This window comes from Hemiscyllium ocellatum, chromosome 1 (assembly GCF_020745735.1).
Source record: "Hemiscyllium ocellatum isolate sHemOce1 chromosome 1, sHemOce1.pat.X.cur, whole genome shotgun sequence".
NCBI lineage: Eukaryota > Metazoa > Chordata > Chondrichthyes > Orectolobiformes > Hemiscylliidae > Hemiscyllium > Hemiscyllium ocellatum.
Window position 1 is genome coordinate 50,740,807 of NC_083401.1, and position 22,069 is coordinate 50,762,875.

General features: G+C 40.6%; 1 protein-coding gene across 2 annotated transcripts in view; it reads right to left on the bottom strand.

The window, feature by feature from the left end:
• Nucleotides 1-22,069, bottom strand: part of LOC132834687 (A disintegrin and metalloproteinase with thrombospondin motifs 12-like) — a 547,736-nt gene that overhangs the window by 292,249 nt on the left and 233,418 nt on the right. For both annotated transcript variants that reach the window (XM_060853764.1, XM_060853682.1), the window contains exons 5-8: nt 18,550-18,633; nt 8,085-8,209; nt 6,096-6,245; nt 3,748-3,891 (exon numbers count right to left, since the gene is read on the bottom strand). In XM_060853764.1, coding sequence (XP_060709747.1) covers nt 3,748-3,891; nt 6,096-6,245; nt 8,085-8,209; nt 18,550-18,633 — 503 coding nt within the window. The remainder of the gene's footprint in view (nt 1-3,747; nt 3,892-6,095; nt 6,246-8,084; nt 8,210-18,549; nt 18,634-22,069) is intronic.

The window sequence follows — 22,069 nt, forward strand, 5'->3', positions numbered from 1 at the left end:
TGAGAGAGTGTATGCATGTGCGCGTGTGTGTGTGCATTTGAGAGAGTATATGCATGTGCTTGAGGGGTGTGTGTGTGAGTGTGAGGGAGTATATGTGTGTGACAGCGTGCCAATGCGTGAGAGTGTGTGTGTGCTTGAGAGACAGTGTGTGTGTGTGTGTGTTAAGGAATATATGCCTGCAAGAGAGTGTGAATATGAACACGTGTGTATGTGTGAGTGTGTGTGAGAGTGAGGGAATATATGCATGAGAGAGAGTATGAGTGTGTGTGTATGTGTGTGAAAGACAGTGTGTGTATGACAGCAGTCAAGGACAGTCAGCCTTAGATATTTGGGTAAACATCCTCCAAGGTGGACTTTGGGACAAGCAACAACACAGAGTTGCTGAACAGAGGCTGATAGCTGTGTTTGATACCCATGAGGACGGCCTCAAGTGGGATCTTGGGTTTATATGACACTACAGATGACCCCACCACATTATACACTCTCTCACACAAACACATTCACACACTCACACAGATCCTCTTCTCATTCACACAAACACATTCACACACTCACACAGATCCTCTTCTCATACACACACACACACACACATAAATCTATGAGGTGATATTGCTTTTGCAGATTTGAATTTGCAGGTACATTCTATTTTGTTAAAAAAATATACACAACCTGAAGAGCCAGTCAATGTAGCATTTTATAAGTTCCTGCTTTGGAAATAAAACCAGTCTGGCTCCAGGATGAGATAAAAACAGACTTGAAACATGGCCTCACACCAAAAATGCTTTGTCTGACCTTTATTCTGATAAAACCTGAAGTTACCTTGGGCAGAGGTTTACATATTAATCAATCGAAACCTGCACCTCCATTCTAACTGATTAAAGATTTAATAACCATCTATATTTGTTCAATAAATTCACATAATATGTATGACCTTTTAATATTTTACGATGAAATCTGTGTCCGACTTATTGTCTCTCACTAGCTGCCTGAGGAAGGAGCAGGAGCTCTGAAAGCATGCAGATTCAAATAAACCTGTTGGACGATAACACAGTGTTTTGTGATTTTCGACTTTACAAATTATGTAATATCTCTGTAGCACATGCCCTAATCGTGTACATGTGCTGCGGATTACAAAACAAGTTTGACAACGTGTGCAACCTTCACACATGAAGACTGATACAAAGATGCAATTTGCCATATCTCTCGTTTCCTGATTTCTCAATTTACCGTGATATTTGTATTCAATTATCAATCAAAGTCTCAATCTTTAACACTACCTGCTTCAGAGGTCGTTATCCACCTTGAGGCTATCAAGTATTTATCGCTTCTAATACATAGTTGATTTATCCTTCTGAGTCTTTGCTGATTCTAATCTAACAGTGTAAAATTCTGTTCAGCACATCTTGTCTGGAACCTTACAAAAATATTTCAACATCTTCATTGCAATTTGAGATTTTCACCGTACATAAGAGGGCTTAAGGAAGCTGAAGTCATAGTGTAATGGGGACCAATCTGCTCAATGTGCCTCCAAACATATTGTTGAAATTCAGACATGGGATGTAAGCATTGCTGGCAGAATCAGCATTAATTGTCAGTCGCTCATTGCCCTTCTGAAGGTGGGAGCTACCTTCTGGAACCACTGCAACTTCAATTAATTTGGGGATGTGGCCATCATTGGCTAGGCCAGTCTTTCTTGTTTATCCCTAATTGCCCTCGAAAAGCTGGCAAGCAAGTCCCTTCTTGAACCACTGCAGTCAGTGGATAGACCAACAAGGCTGTTTAGAAAGGAGTTCCAGGATCTTCCCATTGTGACATTGAGTCAGTGTTTTAGTTCCAATTCAATATGGTGTGCAGCTTGGAGTGGAACTTGTAAGCACTGGTGCGCCCAAGCATCCGCTATCCTTGTCCTTCTAGGTGGTAGAATTTGCAGATTTAAAAGGTGGTGTAGAACAAGTTTTGATGAGTTGCTGCAGGTCATCTTTTCGATAATAGTGGAGACGTGCAGTAGATGGGGTAACATTCAAGTTGCAGTTTTGGTCTGGATGATGCCAAGTTTCTTGAGTGTTATTTTTGGCTTTAACAATATTTCATATATTTGGATATGTTATAGAGTCATACAGTCACAGGGATGTACAGCACAGAAACAGACCCTTCGGTCTAACTTGTCCATGCCGACCAGATATTCAAACCCAATCTAGTCCCCTGCAAGCACCCAGCCCATATCCCTCTCAACCCTTCCTATTCATATACGCATCCAGATGACTTTTAAATGCTGTAATTGTACCAGCCTCCAACACTTCCTCTGGCAGCTCATTTCATACACACATCACCCTCTGTGTGAAACGTTTCCCCCCTCACCCTAAACCCATGCCCCTCTAGCTCTGGTCTCCCTCATCCCAGGGAAAATACCTTGTCTATTTACTCCAACCATGCCTCTTGTGATTTTATAAACCTCTATAAGGTCACCCTTCAGCCTCCAATGCTCCAGGGAAAACAGCCCTAACGTATCCAACCTTTCCGTATAGTTCAAATCCTCCAACCCAGCAACATCTTTGTTAATCTTTTCTGAACCTTTCCAAGTTTCACAACATCCTTCTGGTAGGAAGGAGACCAGAATTGCACACAATATACCAAAACTGGCCTAACCAATCCCCTGTGCAGCTCCTACATGACATCCCAACTCCTATACTCAATACTCTGACCAATAAAGGAAAGCATACCAAACGCCTTCTTCACTATCCTATCTACCTGAGACTCCACTTTGAAGGAGCTATGAACCTGCACTCCAAGGTCCCTTTGCTCAGCAACGCTTCCTAGGACCTTACCATTAAGTATATAAGTCGTGCTAAGATTTGCTTTCCCAAATTGCAGCACCTCACATTTATCTGAATTAAACTCCATCTGCCACTCCTCAGCCCATTGGCCCATCTGATCAAGATCCCATTGTAATCTGAGGTAACCTCACACTCACTAGAATTTTCCCATAGCAAAACATCATTCTTAAAGTTATATCCTTCTGCAAGAACCACCCAACATATGTCACAGCCCCCTGGAGAATCTTTATTCACAAAGGTAATACTTCCATTTAGCATCCCTTGACTGTGAATACCTCACTCCCTTGTTCTGGTAATATATCCAGTTCTTCCTAGTTAATTTCTTATTTTGTTTGTCATAAGTCTCAAGAAGAACCTCTTGTGAGAAAAACCCTGTTCATACCCATTTTACTGCATCTATTCCATTCTGCGCCTCTTCATTTCTTTCCATCTTGTTAGCCAAGCAATCTGTGTAAAATCTAAAACTAACGTTAAAATATTTAATCTCCTTGTGAGGGCTGCACCAAATTTCATCCCTCCAAAATAGTAAGCCACTTGTTTTTAAAAATTAAATCTTTTAAACATATGCTATTCCTAGCATCACCTTTGATGGCTATCTTGAGCTAAAATTGAAATGGAACATGAACTACTGTTAACTGATTAATTGTCCTAACTTGCACCATCCCCAAGAGTCAGCATCAATTAACTCATCATGCTCTGGTCCTTCCATGTACAAACCATCTGATTTAGTCAAACAATTCTAAGAAACTCTGTGGCTTTATTACTTCGTCCTCCTTGTTTTCACCCTGTACAACATCCAATGTCATGCCACAACACAGAACAATTTTCAAATATGGCCATTTGCAAAGTGAACTGAAAATGAAAATGATTCAATTCAGACTACACAACGGCATAAATTAAATAAATGACTCACTCCAGAAAACGTGTGATGTAATCTTTGCTGCAGTGAGACCATATGAGAGGAGACTGATCATATTGTAACTGCCGAGACATGATAAAGTGATTCTTCTCAAAGGGTTCACAATCATTACCCTGTCCATCATGCTGGATGCCAAAACTGTAATAACAATAATAATTGTACATCATCAGCCACATCACTAGCAAGCAGTGCATTTCTATTCTATTATACTTCACATTTTATGCATAACTTTTGAAATAAATGTTGCACATTTCAATTCTGATGAATAGTTTAAGAGGCATATATCCAACGGTTACAGCGTTATCAAAACTGTAATCCCTCGGCCAGCTACAAAATTTCATTTAGAAAATCACAATTGAAATATCATTGTGAAAACTGTGTGCAATGAATGGATTTATTACTCACATACTATGGTGATTTTTTTTTGCCTATATAAATTCAGATTAAGAGGAGGGACATTGTGACACCTAAGAACAAATCATTTGTCCATCCCATCTCAAGGAGCACTGCAAGGACATGTTAGAACCCAAGAAAGATTTGAAAGTGTTACAAAATAAGTACCACAAAGAGAAGAAAATATTTAAAAAACAGCATTTTGTTTTCTGAAGAAGGGACAGTGACAGAACTGCCTGAGATGACATTTCAAAAAAATGTAACAGATTGTGAGTACTTAATGATTATAAGAATTGAAAAAATGAGAACTAGGAGCAGGAGTAAGCAATGCTGCCCCTTGAGCCTGCTCCACCATGTAATACAATCATGGCAGATATCATCTCAGCCTCAACTCCGTTCTTTAACACATTATTAATGATAAATCTATCTCCTCCTTATGCAATGTCTGAGCATCCACCGCACTCTGGATAGTGAATTCCACAGCTTCGTGACCCTTTGAGAAGTAATTCTCTGTGTCTGCTTTAAATCTGCCACCTCTCAGCCTAAAATATGACCTCTTGTTCTAGACTGCCCCACAAAAGGATATATATGCTCTACGTCTATTTACTTTGATAGCTATTTTAGTCTGATTTGCAAATTTAGCTATACCCCATTCTATCCCTCATTCGAGTTATTAATACGGATTGTTAACAGTTGGGCATGGGGACCGAACCCTGTGGCACCCCACTACTTATAGCTTGCCAATTACAGACAGATGCATTTATCTCAATTCTCCATCCAAGCCAATTTGTTACCCCTGACCTCATGTGTTCTTACCTTGTGTATTAATTATAGTGCAGCAATCTATCAAATGCCTTCAGAAAGTCCAGATATACTACATCTACAGGTATTCTATTATCCACTTTGCATGTTACACCTTTAATGACTAGCAAATTAGTCAAATACATTTTACCCTTCATAAAACTGCTAATTCCAATGGAGTCATTGCTATTATTTCAAAATTATTTACTACTGAAAGGCTCTCACAATATAATGTTCACACAGGAAATTACGTGAAGGCAACGCCAATTAAAGGATTCAAATGCAGAACCTGCAGCCCACTGATACAACACATTCTGTCAAAGAGAACACTTGATTTCATGAATTTATATTTTACTTTGGTCTTAAGTTTACTTGATCTATCAGTTTTCCAATTCATAATATATCACCCAAATGGCAATCTAAAAAATATTAGCCCACAACAATTGAAATTAATTAACCTGGCTTTCGCATATTTCACACGCTTTTCTCTCCTTTACTCCAGCTCTCTGGCTGGAGCACGGTTTCACAGGTAGAGATTGATTTCCAATTCTCATGCATAAGAACATAAGAACTCAGAGCAGGAGTAGGCCATTTGGCCCTTTGAGCCTGCTCCGCCATTCAATCAGATCATGGCTGATCTTTTTGTGGACTCAGCTCGACTTACTTACACTCTCACTGCATCACTTAATTCCTTTATTGTTCAAAAAAATCTATCTTAGATATAAAAACATTTACTGAAGTAGTGACAACTACTTCACTGGACAAGGAATTCCTGAGATTTACAACCCTCTGGGTGAAGAAGTCCCTTCACCATTCACTCCTAAATCTGCTCCCCCTAATCTTGAGGCTATGCCCTCTTGTCCTAGTTTCACCTACCAGTGAAAACATCCTCTCTACTTCTATCTTATGCAAGATTGTTGGAAAATTATTTATGTACCAGAATTGTTTCTGTCTAGTGTGCTTCTGTTTTCCAACAGCAAATCACTGGCTGACAAACACATGTGAAAACCTTGGATTTTAATTCTTCTTGACCACAAAGGTCAAGTGTAGCATCTCAATCACTGCTGTAATGGGATCAGTTAATAGCAGGCACAGTTTCCTAACCTGTGGAAATGAACTATTCTCTCTGCTTATAAACACTGAGATACCTGTGACCAATCTCATGTGCAATGGTATATGCCACTGGTAAGCCAGAATCCTCATTAATGTTGCAATTTCGAAGCGGTTGACACATTCCTGACACATGTGACAGACCTAATGTCTCACAGGGACGATTCATTCCAGCACAGAGATCCATCCTGCAATTAAACAGCATTTAGATTAATTTAGACATTTTAACATAAAGCATCCTGAGACTGCTGGGTTGACAGAGATTAAGAGACATGCTGCTATTAATGCCACTTTCTACATGAATATTATACAATATCCAGCCAATATCATTAGTAACTAGTAAAAAAATTTACAAAACATACTCTAGCAGAAATCATCTTAAATAGGTGCCTACTGAAATGCGCAAAACTTATTCCTTTTTTAAATCCATCATTTGCATGTTAAAGTTTGAAGCTGCCCAAATATTTTTATTAGCAGCAGGTACAGCACGTTCAAAACAATTGCAAAAACATTTCAATCTTAAAGGAACACTTTCTGATGTTTTATTAAAGATATCAAAGAATGTGCATCTCAGTAAGCAAAAGACACATATGCCAAAGAAACACAGCTGCAAAACTCCATAACAGTTGACTCTGGATCCCCATTGCACAAGAATAGAAATATTTTTATCCAAAGTAATTACTTACATTTACGTAAAGCATGGGAAGGAGGATTCTTCTTTTAAACATTCAGACATGCTGGATTCTAACGAGATCAGCCAGGTGGACCTCATAGAATATAAGTTCCCTGTTTGGGGCTGTTAATCTGGTCCAATCAGGGAGCCCGGGCTGACATAGATAAATTAAAATGCCCCTGTTCACTCTGAGAGCTAGCTCTGAGGAAGCTGGCTTTGAGGAAGCAAGTACTCTCTGCATATAAATAATGGGTAATTTGGTGACAGGATAGCGACCTGTGTGGAGTTATTTCAAAGGGAACTTGGTGTTAGGGACAATGTGTGGGATGAGGGTGCAAGATAGTATATGGGACTCAGGCTCTGCATGCTCCCAGTATGGAATTTTATTTTCAAACAGTATGTTTCATTATTGACACGTTCCTTGCCCAGAAAATAGTGCGATGTGCTCCTGACTGGGCAAGAAGGACTTTTCAGCGTGCCACAGAAATGAATGAGTTTGATTTCAAACTGGGAATTCAGTCTCGACAGAGGGTCAAGAAGCAGACAACAATGAGTGCATTAGGGGGCATTATTGATGAGAGAGAAGTTTGTGGTGGGTGTCCAGAAGAAAAAAAAACTTCTCCTCTTCCTGGTCTACAAGGAATGCAGTGAAAGCATTTAGAACGTAAGAACATATGAACTAGGCATACGTGTAGGAAATTCAGCCCCTCTAGCCTACTCCACCATTTAATACGATCATGGCTAATCTCATGCTGCCTCAAAATCTCCTGCCTGTGTTCTACTCCCTTTCCCCTGTTACTAATTAAACATTGGTCCATTTCCTCCTGAAATGAATTAATTGCCACAGTGTCCATCACAGTCTGGAATAGTGACTCTTTGAGAGAAGTAATTCCTCCTCTTCTGTGTTTTAAATCTGCCAACCCCTACCTTGTCCCGAGGCTGATCTGACCTTTGTGCACTTCTCAGGTTTCCTCCAGTCTGGAAATGCTGGCCAAACATTGCCCAGCCTACAGAGCAGGTGAAAACCAAGCCTGATTAACTCATCCAAAATGCTAACCCACATTCTGGGAAAATATTTCATGCTCACCACATCTTAAAGACTATTAGCTATCTCAGCCTTAAGGCAGTTAAGATAATGGAATCAATTTCCAAGACTTTACGTCTATCAAGACAACCCGCAGGTAGCAAGTATGCATTGTGATAAATGCTCTATTATCTGCATCCATATTCAATCATGCCAATTCTCAGGCTATCATAAAAAACTATTTGTCTTTTAAAGATCAGCTGTGTTACTTCATATTTTCTTAGAATATATCCAATTGCTCATTCTTCACATTTTTAAAATCAAACTGACCTAGTCAACAATACAGCAATGTCATGGTGATGTGGCGAGGAGTCGCTTTTAGGATTCACATTTCTTTGCCACTTGCAGAAACTGGAAAGAGTATGGTCAGCGTGATGAATGATTTTTAATTCTTTCTGTAAAAGGTTTGAACAATGTTATATCAGAAGCAAAACTGTTAGACATGGCTTTGTTTTGCCGCATATTACAATATGTTTAAATGAACACTATAGGATGGACTATGACCAGAGAAACATAGAAGCACAGAAAATAGGTGCAGGAGTAGGCCACAGCCCTTCAACCCTGCACCATCATTCAATATGACCATAGCTGATCATGCAATATCAGTCTCCCATTCATTTTCTCTCCATACTCCTTGATCCCTTTAGCTGCAAGGGCCATGACCAGTACCCTTTTGAGTATATCTAATGAGAGAATTCCACAGGTTCACAACTCTCTGCGTGAAGAAATTCTTCCTCATCTCAGTCCTGAATGGCTTACCCCTTATTCTTAGAATGTCGCCCCCTAGTTCTGGACTTCTCCAACATCGGGAATATTCTTCCCGCATCTAGCCTGTCCAGTCCCATCAGGATTTTATATGTTTCGATGAGATCCCCCTATTCTTCTAAATTCCACTGAGTACAAGCCCAGTTGGTCTAGTGTTTCCTCATATGTCAGTCCTGCCATCTTGGGAATCAGTCTGGTGAACCTTTGCTGGATTCCCTCAATGTCCTTCCTCAGATTATGAGACCAAAACTGCATACAATACTCAAGGTGAGGCCTCACTAAGACCCTGTATAACTGCAGCAAAACATCCTTACTCCAATACTCAAATCCGCTCACTATAAAGGAGTGGATGCCATTAGCTTTCCTCACCACCTGCTGCACCTGCATGCCAACCTTCAGTGACCGTTCCACCATGACACTCAGGTCTTGTTGCGCCTCACTTTGTCCTAAACTGCCAACATTCAGGCAAGAATCTGCCTTCCTGTTTTTATGACCGAAGTGGATAACCTCACTTTTATCCACATTATATTGCATTTGCCAAGTATTTCCCCACTCAGCCAGTCAGTCCAAGTCACCCTGCAGCCTCTTAGCATCCTCCTCACAGCACACAGTGCCACCCAGCTTAGTGTCGTCTGCAAATCTGGAGATTTTGCATTCAATTCCTTCAAAGACCAAAGAACAATACTGCACAGGAACAAGCTCTTTGGCTCTCCAAGCCTGTGATGGCATGTTTTGCCCTTCCATACTAAAACTGTCTTCACTTATAGGATCTGTATCATTCTGTTCCCTTCTTGTTCATGCATTTGTGAAGAAGGTAGTCCTAAAACTGTGAAGTAAATTAAATTTTGTTCTTGTCGGAGCTCTTAAAGTGATACATGTTTTGTTGCTTATGTATTGTTTTATCCCATGTTAAAACCTAGCAAACCAGTCTGGAAATGCAAAATAAATCACTTGATTGACATAGCTTTGTGAGACTCCTGGATGTTTCCTCTGGGAGCTCCCATCACTTCATTGGAGATCAACCAAAAACCTTGATATCTTTATTTTGCATTTCCATACCTGTTTGCTAGGCTTTAACATGGGGTAAAACACTACATAAGCAACAAACAGGTATCACTTTAAGAGATCCAACAAGAACAAAATTTAGTTTATTTTCCAGTTTTAGAACTACCTTCTTCATTGTCCCTGCTTCAAGATCATAACCTTGTTGCCCTTTGTTAATGATCTACATCCAATCCCTGATGAATCCTGCTGTCCTCTTTAGCCCTCTACTGCTGGATCACGCTTTATGGCTGGCCTGAAAGATTTCAAACTCAGTCTAAAAAGTGACAGCGTTGTTGGTACTCAAACACACAACTTACCAACTGAATATAACTGAGTTTGGTCAATAAAATGCTTCGTCATCCCATCCACAACATTGGGCAATAGTTGCAATAGTTCTGCTCAGTACACTGAGAGAATAAAAATGAGGGCCAATGTTTCACGCACAATTGAGCTCAAACTAGGATTTCTGATAGTCAAGCTTTTCTTGTAAGAAGCCAATATGGGGATGGTACAAGTGCAGATACACAGAGACAAGAACTTTACAGGGACTGAGGTTGGTCCTTTTCTTCAAAATGCAGATTGAGATGTAAGCACTCTTTATAAATAGGGATGAAAAGAATAGTCTACAAATCATAGCAATCTGGGAAATCCCAGTTAATTCCAGAGAAACACAGGACATTGAACTAAAAGGAAGAAAAAATATGGGGAAGAATTTGCATTCCTATTCAAGGATGCATAGTTGGGAAAACGCCCACATTCTCTAGCACAATGAGGATGAAAGGTTTCTGGACTGTAAGATCTTCATCTCAATGGGAAATGAAGGTTAGCAACTGAGGTCAAGTCCACTGCAATGTAAAAAGTTCATTACAACCAGAGAGGGGAGGCAAGCTGTGGGGAAGGCTGCCTCAGTGATTTGACCATTTCTCTCAGCAATGAAATAAAGAGCAAAACAAAACCGTTGTCCAGCCCACACCTCCTTATCCCATTGCCTGGTCACCTGATGCCCCCACCTCCCATGACCCATCATAACCTCCAGGCCAATCTATGCATGTCTACCCACCTGTCATCAAATCATCCACCCCTTTATCTGCTCCATACATCTTGTCTCTGTGCCAACTTAGTGTCAACTCAATCCAACCTATGATCCTACCTACCACTCTTTGCCCTTACCCTAGCCAATGCTAACTCACCCAAGGGAAGACCTCAGAACTCATGCTAAGACAAAACAAAATCATATTTTTACATGTATGTCAATGAATTCGCTATTTTGTTTTAAAAATATGCTCCTTCATTGATAAAAATCTGGCTCATTATATTTTAGCAATTTTATTTATAACCCTAATTCAAATACCTTTTAAGAAGTAGTGTTGTCAATCAAAATGTAAACCAATAAACATCTCATTGAGATAATGGAAGGTTATGGAAATAACCATGCAACGCAAATCCTATGAAGTCAGCCTGTAGGCTCTACAAACATACACAGTGAAATAGTTTACACTAACTTTATTTTACACTTCTTTATTCAATACTTTCAGGATATTTAATTCCCTTGACAGCTTGAAAACTCCAATAAGTTTGACCGTGTCGATGAGTTCATTCGCTTTTTAACATATATTCATGTCCAGTATTACAAACTTAAAAGAACTTGGCCTCTTCCAGAGATTACCTTGAACCTAACCAATGGGACACCTTGCACCTTCAAAACAGTATCCTGTCTTTCTTAAGAACTGTAGCCACTTTCGAGTTTATCCTCAAAAGTCATATTTTTTATATCCTACTTACAAAAATTTGATCTGTTTGATAGAAGCTACATTTTAATACGTACAGCTGCCTTCCTAAACCAAGGCTGTACAAACTACAACCTACCTCCATTCTCCACCATTCCTTCAGCAAGAATAATGGCTGTAGAATTCAAGGATAGGATTTTCCAGAATTGGTCTCCAACATCTCTTTTGCTAAGCCAGAGACTCCCTCAACCTTTACAAAATTTAAGGCCATAATCGACCAATTAAGAGAAAATTTCTATGGCATAACTAGACTTCTATGCCATAACTATGGCATAAAGAGACCAATATAATTCTAACAGAAGTATTCTAACCAAAAAGACAGTCTTATCATTTGTTTCTTTGGATCTGATATATTTTTTGTTTCATTTCAGTTTGAATAGATAATTCAGTTTCAAAGTTATTCATCTGAATAATAACTCTGACAACTGGGTGAGGTATCAGAAAGCTGCTTGTAGCACTGGAACCATAGAAAACCCCCCGCCCCTGTCCGCAACAACAGTGTAGGATAAGGAAGATAAGAGCATAAGAATTAGATACACAGCAGTAGATAATTCAGTCCCTGGAGCCTGTCTGTCATTCAGTAGGATCATGGCTAATCTGACATGCCCCAGATCTACTCTCCTGCCCTTTCCCATTATCCTGTGACATGTGCACTGTTCAAGAATCTATCTCAGCATAAATATACACAAAGGCTCTGCTCCCACAGCTCTCTGTAGCAAGGAGTTCCAAGGACTCTCAACCCTCTGAGAGAAGAAATTCTTTATCTCTGTTTTAAATTATGAGAATATGCCCTCAGGTCCTCAGTTCTCTCATAAGGTGAAACATTCAGTATTTACTCCGTCAAACTCCTTACAAATCTTTTATGTTTCAATCATTCCTGAAAACTCCAGTTAGTAGAGTCCCAAGTGTTTTCTCACAAGACAATCCCTCTATACCAGGGATCATCCTAATGAACCTGCTTGGAAATGACACAAATGAAATGATATCTTTCCTTAAATAAGTGGACCAAAGCTGCTCATAGGACTCCAGATTTAGTCTCACCAGCAACTGGCACAGTTGTAGTAAGATTTCCCTCTTCTTATATTCCAAATTGCTTGAAATAAGGGTCAACATTCCATTCACCTTCCTGGTCACCTGCTGCATCTGTGTGCTGACATTTCTGTGTTTCATGCACACAAGTACCCCAAAGTCCTTTTGTGTTGCAGCATTCTATTTTCTCCATTTAAATAATTTCTTATTGCCTTGGTTTCCCTTCCAAAATAAACAACTTCACATTTTCCCACACTGTATTCCATTTGCCAACTTTTTGCTCACTCAATCAATCTATACTTTTATGCTCTAGATTAGCTACGGGAAATGCTGAGTGACAGGGACAGAGTAGGGGGGTGGATCTGGATGGGATGCTCTTCAGAGGGTCAGTATGGAGTCGACAACCAAATGGCCTGCTTCCAGACTGAAGGGATTCTATCACTCTATAATGCAATGTTTATATCCCCTCACAACTGGCCTTTCTATCTATTGTTTTGTCATTTGCAAATCTGATTGCAATGTTCTTGTTTCCTGCCTTCTAGTCATGAAATTATATATATAGTACACAGTTGCTGGCTCAGCACTAATCCATGCAGCATGTATGTTTGGACTTCAAAGGTTTCCATGGTATACAATTTTGCTTCCAGACAGGAATATTTAAAATCCCTAATGCCTGGCGCATTTTCAGTCGAAAAAGCTTGATATAATTTGATAGTTGTTGCATAAGTCCTTGACTTACAATTTATCACTGAATAGGGGGAGCAGATTTTGGCTAAGATAATTCTTTTGGCATTTGAATATTGTTGAACTTAATTAATTAGTAGCTTTTAACAAGCTAATCATTCTCCAATGATAGTGTATATTTATTAAGACTGAACTAGATCTGCATTGTACATGATAATTTAAATTATATTGATATTTTTGCTGACTACATTTTCCTGATCAGTAGTCCTGTGAATAATAAGCAATAATATCAATGACCAAACCAGTTTTAATTTAGTGTAAGGCCATTTCTTTTAATGTATGCCCTGGTTGCCTTTCACTTTCACATAATTCTGGAGTGCTGTTGAAGTCCTGCCAACCCAGGTAATGTTGCCTCAGTTAGATTTCATTGCATAAGCTAACAGTGCTGAAACATTTAACGGTACATTCATCTCCACCCAATCTGATGAAGGCATAAGCACTTGGGTGTAAAACAACTAAGGATCTTAAGGGATAATTTTCTTCATGGTTAATGTAAGTGTTACTGCACAGAAGTGTGTGTTTCAGAGCTAGTGGACATAAGATGACATTTCCCTAACTTCACAGCTTCAAGATTTTTAACCAATCACTCAGTTGTTGGCAAGCAAAAGGCCTTTGCCGTCCACAACTGGCATTCATCGACAAACTAATCAGTGATTTTTGACAGCTGCATCTCTGTTTGTGCAAACTCCTTTGCTCCAGTTCATTTGCAAACCACATTTCAACTACTTCTCAAACTACCAACCATGTAAATTGTGATGAAATAACTGAAGGATTATCTGGTGAGGCTTTGTGGGTGAAGCTAAGAAATAAGAAGGGGATGGTGATGCTGTTGAGGTTGTACTATAGGCCCCCAAATAGTCAACGGGAATTAAAACAACAAATATCCAGGGAGGTTGGGGAGACTTGCAGGAGCAATAGGGTTGTCATAGTCGGGGATTTCAATTTTCCTAACATAGACTGAGACTGCCAGAGCTTTAAGGGGTTAGATGGGGTGGTATTTGTTAAGTGTGTTCAGGAAAGTTTGGTCAAGCAGTATATAGAGGGTCCTATCTGGGAAGGGGCAAAATCCAACCTACTCTTGAGAAATAGGGCAGGACAGGTGACTGAGGTGACAATACAGGAGCAATTTGGGACCTGTGACCATAGTTCCATTAATTTCAAAATAGTTCTGGAGACGAACAAAGCTAGTCCACAGGTTCAAGTTCTTAACTGGGGCAAGGAGAATTCTGTGGAATTAGATGAGCTTGCAGCAGTTGATTTGAGTAGTTTGCTTTTAGGCAAGCGGGAGGCCTTTAAAAAGGGAGATAGCTGGAGTTCAAGGTCTATATGTTTCTCAGAGGGTGAAAGGCGAGGTTAGCTGGAATAGGGAGCCTTGGATGACAAGAAATATTGAGTCTTTGACCAGAAAAAAGAAGGAGGAATGGCTTAGGTAGGATCAAAGGAATCCCTGGAGTATATAGGGGATACAGGAGTTTACTGAAGAAGGAAATAAGGAGGTGAAAAGAGGGCATGAGATAGCCTTGGCTGAAAAGATTAGGGTGAATCCAAAGACGTTCTTTAACTATATTAAAGGAAAAAGAATAACTAGGGACAGAATAGGACCCATAAGCCACAGGCAAAATCCTTGAAGACTGGAGGGTAGTGAATGTTGTGTTACTATTCAAGAAGGGTTGTAAGGAAAACCTTGGGACATATGGGCCAGTAAGCTTAACACCTGTGGAGGGTAAGTTACTTGAGAAGATTCTGAGGGTTAAAATGTACATGCATTTGGAAAGACAGGATTTGACAGGGGAAAGACAGTTAGCATGGCTTTTGAATGGGATATCATGCCTCACAAATTTGTTTACTGTTCTTTGATGAAGTCATCAGGAAGGTTGACGAGGGCAAGGTGGTAGACATAAATGGCTCCCATATGGATTTCAGTAAAGCCTTTGATAAGGTTCCACCTGGTAGGTTGCTCTGGTAGGTTGGATTGCATGGAATCCAGAGGAAGCTGATAAATTGAATACACAGTTGGCTTGATGGTAGGGAGCAAAGGGCAATTATGGAAGGATTCTGGATCAGTGGTGCTGGAAGAGCACAGCAGTTCAGGCAGCATCCAACGAGCAGTGAAATTGATGTTTCGGGCAAAAGCCCTTCATCAGGAATAAAGGCAGTGAGCTGGAAGCATGGAGAGATAAGCTAGAGGAGCAGGGCAGAGGAAATGACCTGGGAGTTGCAGTGGGAGAGGGATTCCCTGAGATTCTTGTAGAGAGAGGAGTAAAACTTATTCAAGGCAGGCATCCTTGCAAGAGGATTCGCAGTAGGGTTAAAATCAACTAGGTAAAAACAATGACTGCAGCTGCTGGAAACCAGATTCTGGAGCAGTGGTGCTGGAAGAGCACAACAGTTCAGGCAGCATCTAACGAGCAGCGAAATCGACGTCTCTGCCCTGCTCCTCTAGCTTATCTTAGCTGCTCTTGCAAGGAACCTCAGAGTTCGGGTGCATGGTTCTCTGAAAGTCGAAGCACAGGTAGACAGAGCAGTGAAGAAGGCTTTTGGCACACTGACCTTCATCAGTCAGAGCACTGCATATAGAATTTGGAAAGTTATGTTGCAGTTATACAGGATGTTGATGAGGCAGCACTTGGACCATTGTGTTCACTTTTGGTCACCTTGCTATAGGAAGGATATTATTGAACTGCAAAGGGTACAGAAGAAATTTACAAGAATGTTGCCAGGACTCAATGGTCTGAGTCATAGGGAGAAGTTGGACATGCTACAACTTTTTTCTTTAGATCATAGAAGACTGAGGGGGAATCTTATAGAAATGTATAAGATCATGAGAGGCATGGATAGGGTGAATGCACTCAGTCATTTTCCCAGGGTTGGGGAATCGAGGACTAGAGGGTATCAGTTTAAGGTTAGAGGGGAAAGAATAAAAGGAAACCTGAAGAGCACAGTTTTTACACAGAGGGTGGTACGCATGTGGAATGAGCTGCCAGCAGAAGTGGTTGAGGTGGATACATAAGCAACATTTAAAAGGCATTTATACAAATACATGGATAGGAAAGGTTTAGAAGGATATGGGCCAAGTGCAGGAAAATAGGGTGAGAATGGATGGACATTTTGGTCGGCATGGACCAGTTTGGGCTGAAAGACTTGATCTGTGCTGTAGGACTTTATGATTCAGTGTCAATGATTGCTAGATTACTTGCTTTTAAAAACTGCAATGATCTTTGACCAATCCATGCTTTCTAAAACAGTTTGTTTCTTCTTTTAGTCCACAATTAAAAATGCAGAGAAATAGACCGCATCTGCCAACACTCATTCCCTCCACCACTGCTCGCCCTGATGTTGCATGTCCCTAGGAACTGTGCAGGAAGTTGAAACTTCAGATGGAGAATTCCCATGTATTGGTACTCTCTGAAAAAACTCCTTAAAGGTGGAGACTTTAGAGGGTTCCAATTGACCTGGCTTAATAGATAAACAGGAAATGTAAAATTTTGAAAACTAAAATCCTATTCCCAACTTCTGGGTACCTATTAAACTGAACTCTCAACTCACCATTCCAATTAAACCTCCCCTGACCCCCTACACCCCAGATTTCTGACAGTCAAACCCCACTCCCATGCCCTCAATTTCCACCCATTCCATCCTCCCTCCCACCTCAAACCCCAATCTGTTGCAGCCAAAACTTATCTTCAATGTTAATCCCCATCCATCTGCTGGAACTCCCCCAAAACCAGCACCCATTCAGAAAACCCTAACCCATGCCAAGGTTCTGACATCCACCTCATCCCTCCCAGACCCAGCACATCTTACCCACAACACATCCAGCCCAATGGCCTGACACCTCTTACTGAACACCAACCCACCTCAACCAGACCATAGCTCAACTAAACCCAACATCCTTCTACAAACCCTCCCCATACAAGAATCTAACCTGACATGCTCTTGCCCATCTGTCTGTACAGACAGTCCATGCATGATACAAAAACTCCCCAAGGGAAAACCCATTTTCCCCAACCCATCTGAACCACTCATACACCTATTGGTCCTCTTGGCATCTGACCCACCTGGCACACCACTGACTTCATCCATCTGGCAGGTTACCCCACCGGCATCATACCAACCTATCCACTGGCCACCCTCACCCAGCTGGCACAGATCCCTTCACCAACTGCTACTATAACCCCTCTAGCACATACAGCTGTCAATGCCAGAGACCTAGTTTCGATTCCACCCTCAGGCAACTTCTGTGTGGAGTTGGCACATTCTCTCCCTGTCTGCGTGGACTTCCACCAGGTGCTCTGGTTTCCTCCTACAGTTCAAAGATGTGGATTGGCTATGTTAAACTGTCCTGAAATGTCCAGGGAAGTGCAGGTAAGGTAGATTAGCCAAAGGAAATGCAGGGTTATAGGGCTATGGTAGGGGGTTAGGTCTGGGTGGGACACTGTTCGGAGGGACGGTTTGGACTTGATAGGCCAAATTGCCAGCTTCCACACTTCCGGCATTCTTTGATATATCTTTACCCTTTCACAGCAGCTGTCCAAGTGCCTGCTCTGCTTACAGACATTTAAATCACAAAATGTGACACACTGCTACACTGAATTTGTGGATTTCCTGCCCGGCATTTTTATTTAATCGCTTATGAGACCTGGGCATCACGGGCTGGTCAGCATTTATTACCCGCCCCGCGCCAACCTTGGAACTGAGTGTCTTGCTTGAGCCATTGCAGAGGCCAGTTGAGAGTTAACCACATTGCTGTGGATCAGGAGTCCCATGTAGGCCAGGGAGGATGGCAGAGTTCCTTCCCTGAAGACCATCAGTGAGCCAGATGAGTTTTTTTCAACAACAATGCTTTCATGCTCGTCAGTAGATGCTTAATTCTAGATTATTTTTTGTTGAATTCAAATTCCACTATCTGTCATGGTCAGATTCCAGAACCTGAGCTGAGTTTCTGAATTAATCATCGAGCAATAACACCACCATGTCAACTCCTCTATCCAGGACTCTCCAGCACAGAAGACATCTAATTATTGGGTTAGTTTTAATTCGATCAAAACTTCCAACTCTGAGCAGAACATCTGGTTTATTAAAAGTCTATAGTCTAACAAGCTGCAACATTACTGACAGTATCACCTCAGCAAGATATTGGTTGAAGAATCAGCCATTAATAAAACATTAATATCACTGAATCAAACAAATGATCAAAGATACTAAAAATTAAAGAGGGACAGTTAATGTTCAGATTTTGGTGAATAGTTGTTGTCAGCCTCCTCTATATAAAAATTATGTTTAGTTATTTTAGTAACTTTGATTAAAAAATACACTGCACTTGCAATCACAAATCTCATACTTCTAATATACAACTCAAATAATACCTCCTCTTCCTCCAGTAAAATGAGTCGCACCATTACGATGTGGATAGCATTGCCAATACTTGGCTCATGGAACAAGCTTGCAACCTGTGCCAACGTCAGAAGAGAGAAATTAATGGATCCTTCAAGCCAGAAAACATATTACATATACCAAAACAGATTTCTTATTAAAGAGTTGTTATTTAAACAGCATATCCTCACATTATGCTTGTAAATAAATGATTTGATATATCTTCTGGTTACAGAATTGTCATTTATTACACTATCTATAAACTGTTATGAAAGATTCAGTATATTGGAGCAACAAACCTGCGTTATAATAACAATGCTCACAGCTTAAAACATCCCAAAGCACTTCACACGACTATTATTAATAAACTTTGCTACCAAACTTCATGAGGTGGTACAAGGGCTGAAGATTTAAAAAAATCAAAAAGAGGCATTTAGAAGTGTCTGAAAGGAGGAAACAGAAGTAAGAAGCAATGAGATTTCAGGAGGTATTTTTAAATTGAGGCATTGCTTAAATGGGATCCAATAATTTGGTTGGCAAGTCCTTAGGTAATTGGTGAACAGAACTTGATGTAACTTGGATCACGGGCAGCAGATTTTTGAATCTCGTCAAGTTTATAGAGGGTAAAAGTGGGTGATCAGCCAGAATACATTGCAATGATCAAACCTGGAGGTAATAACGGCACGGATAGTGTTCCTGCTAACAGGTGAGCTGTAGTAGGGATTGTTACAGATAAAAAGGTGTACTTTTAGTGATAATATCATTATGTGGTTGAAAATGCATCTCAGAATCAATCACTTCAATGTGAAGTATTCATATACTCCTGTTCTGAAGGGTCACTGAATCTGAAATGTCAAGTTTGCTTCCTCTCCACAGATCCTGCCAGACCTACTGAGTTTTCCAGCAATTTCTGATTTTGTTTCTGATTTCCATCATCCACAGTTCTTTGGTTTTCTTTTCAAATAACTTGATTATTTTCTGTGACCTTGTTTCGGCTTCAGAAGGCCGTCAGAGATATATGCAAAGAACTTAGCTCATATGCAAAATATAACTAAAGGAAAATTAGATCATGTATAAAACATCTCCAACTTTATTTCACAAATATAACTTATATTGACACATAAGTCACATGACTAAAGTAGTCACTGTCATTGATGTGGTTGACTTCTATTAAGACTGAGTACTGAAAGGTAGCTTGTCAGATGAAATAATCATGAGGGCCTCAGTATGCAGGTGGACTGAGAAAATCAGGCTGGCAGCCAATTTCAAGAAAAGGAATTTGTGGAATGTCTATGAGGTTTGTTTGTTTTGTAACAGCTTGGGATAGAGCCCTCTTGGAAAAAGGCAATTCTAGATTTGGTAATGAGGCAGAATCGATTAGGGAACTTAAGTGAAAGAACCCCTCGGGGGCAGTGACTGTAATATGATAGAATTCACAATGCGCTTTTAGAGGAAGATGATTGAATCAGATGGAATGGAAAGGTAACTACAAAGGCATGAGGGATGCTGGCTAGAGTTGATTGAAAGGGAAACTGAGCAGGGAACATGATGCAGCAGCAAAGGCAGGAGGTTCCAGGGGGTAATTCTGGAGGCACATACATCCAAGAAAGAAGAAACATACAAAGGGGAGGATGAGGCAACCATGACTGACAAGGCGGGTCAGGCCAGCATAAAAGCAAAAGAAAAAGTACACAATGTATTCAATATTAGCGGGAAGCCAGAGGACTGAGAAACCTTTGAAAATAAGCAGAGAATAACTACAAAAGCAATAAGGGGAGAGAAGATGAAATCTGAGGATAAGCAAGCTTGGGATATAAAAGATGTTTGCGAGTGCTTTTTCTTAGAAATATGAAAAGTAAGAGAGAGGCAAGAGTAAACATTGGACTGCTGGACAATTAGGCTGGAGAAGTAGTAATGTGGATTTTAAAAATGGTGGAGGAATTGAACAGATACTTTGCATCAGTCTTCGCAGCAGCATACCAGAACTTCAAAAGAGTCACGGGGTGGAGCTGAGAATAGTGGCTATCACTAAGGGGAAGGTAGAGGGGAAGATGAAAGGCCTGAAGGGGGATAAATAACTTGGACCAGATGGACTGCACCCCAGATTTCAGAAGGAGATAGCGGAGGAAATTGTAGATGTAGTAGTGATGATTTTTCAGGAATCACTAGGGTCAGGTAGGATACCAATGGACTGGAAAATGGTTAAAACTGTGTTTAATGTGAGGAAGCACAAGACAGGAATCTACAGGCTAGTTAGCCTGATCTCAGTTGTTAGTAAGATTCTAAAGTCCATTAATAAGGATGGAATTGCAGAGTAGTTGTAAGTACATGGGAAATTAGGGCTGAGTCAGCAAGGCTTTGTCAAGGGGAAGAATTTGAGGAGGTAGAATTCTTAAAGAGGTAACGAAAAAATTAGACAAAGGAGAACCAGTGGACATAATCCACTTGGATTTCCAAAAGGCTTTTGACAATATACTGCACAGGAAGCTGCTAAATAAACTAAAGACCCCAAGGTGTTAGAGGTAAGTTACTGGCACGTACAGAGAACTGGCTGACTGGCAGAAGGGGGGGGGGGGGGGGGGGGGTGGCGGAGGTGGTTAAAGGGTTTTTTTTCAGGATGGCAGCCAGTGACTAGTGGAATCCTGCAGAGGTTAATGTTGGCACCACAACTATTCATATTATACATTAAGGGTCTGGACAAAGGGAATAAGGGCATTGCTGCTAAGTGTGCAGATATCACAGAGATAGGCGGAGGGGCAGGTAGGGTTGAGGGAGCAAGGAGGATGCAGAAAGGTTTGGACAGGCTAAGAGAGTGGGCAAAGAAGTGGAAGATGGAATACAATGAGAGGAAGAATAGAGGTGTAGACTATTTTCTCAATCGGGAAAATGATTTCTGAAATCTGAAGCTCAAATGGACTTGGGAGTCCTAGTTCATAACTCTCTTAAGGTTAACATGAAGATTCATGTAATGGTTTAGAATCAAATGCAATGTTAGCATTCATTTCAAAAAGTGTAGAATTCAAGAGCAGAGCTATACTGCTGAGGCTATATAAGGTTCTCACCAGACCACATTTGGAATATTGAGAGCAGTATTGAACAATGTGTTGACGTGGGAGAGAGTCCAGAGAAGGTTTAGAAGAATTATCCCGGTGATGAAGAGTTTGTCAAGAAGAGGTGTGGTTGAAGTGTCTAGGTCTATACTCAATGGAGTTTAGAAAGGGGAGTTCGTTTGAAACTTAGAGAATTCTGAAAGGGCTGGATAGAATGGACATAGCAAAGATGGTTCCAGTACAAGGAGACACGACGACCTGAGGAGACAACCTCGGAGTGAAAGGACAACCCTTGAAACCTGTGATGAAGAGGAATTTCTTCAGCCAGAAGGTGGTGAATCTGTAGAGTTCAATGTGGATGCTAAGGAACTTAAGACAACTTCTCGATTGGCATGGGGATCAAAGCTTACTGGGAGAAGGTAGAACTGGGTTGAGAAACATATCAGAGCTGAAAATGTGTTGC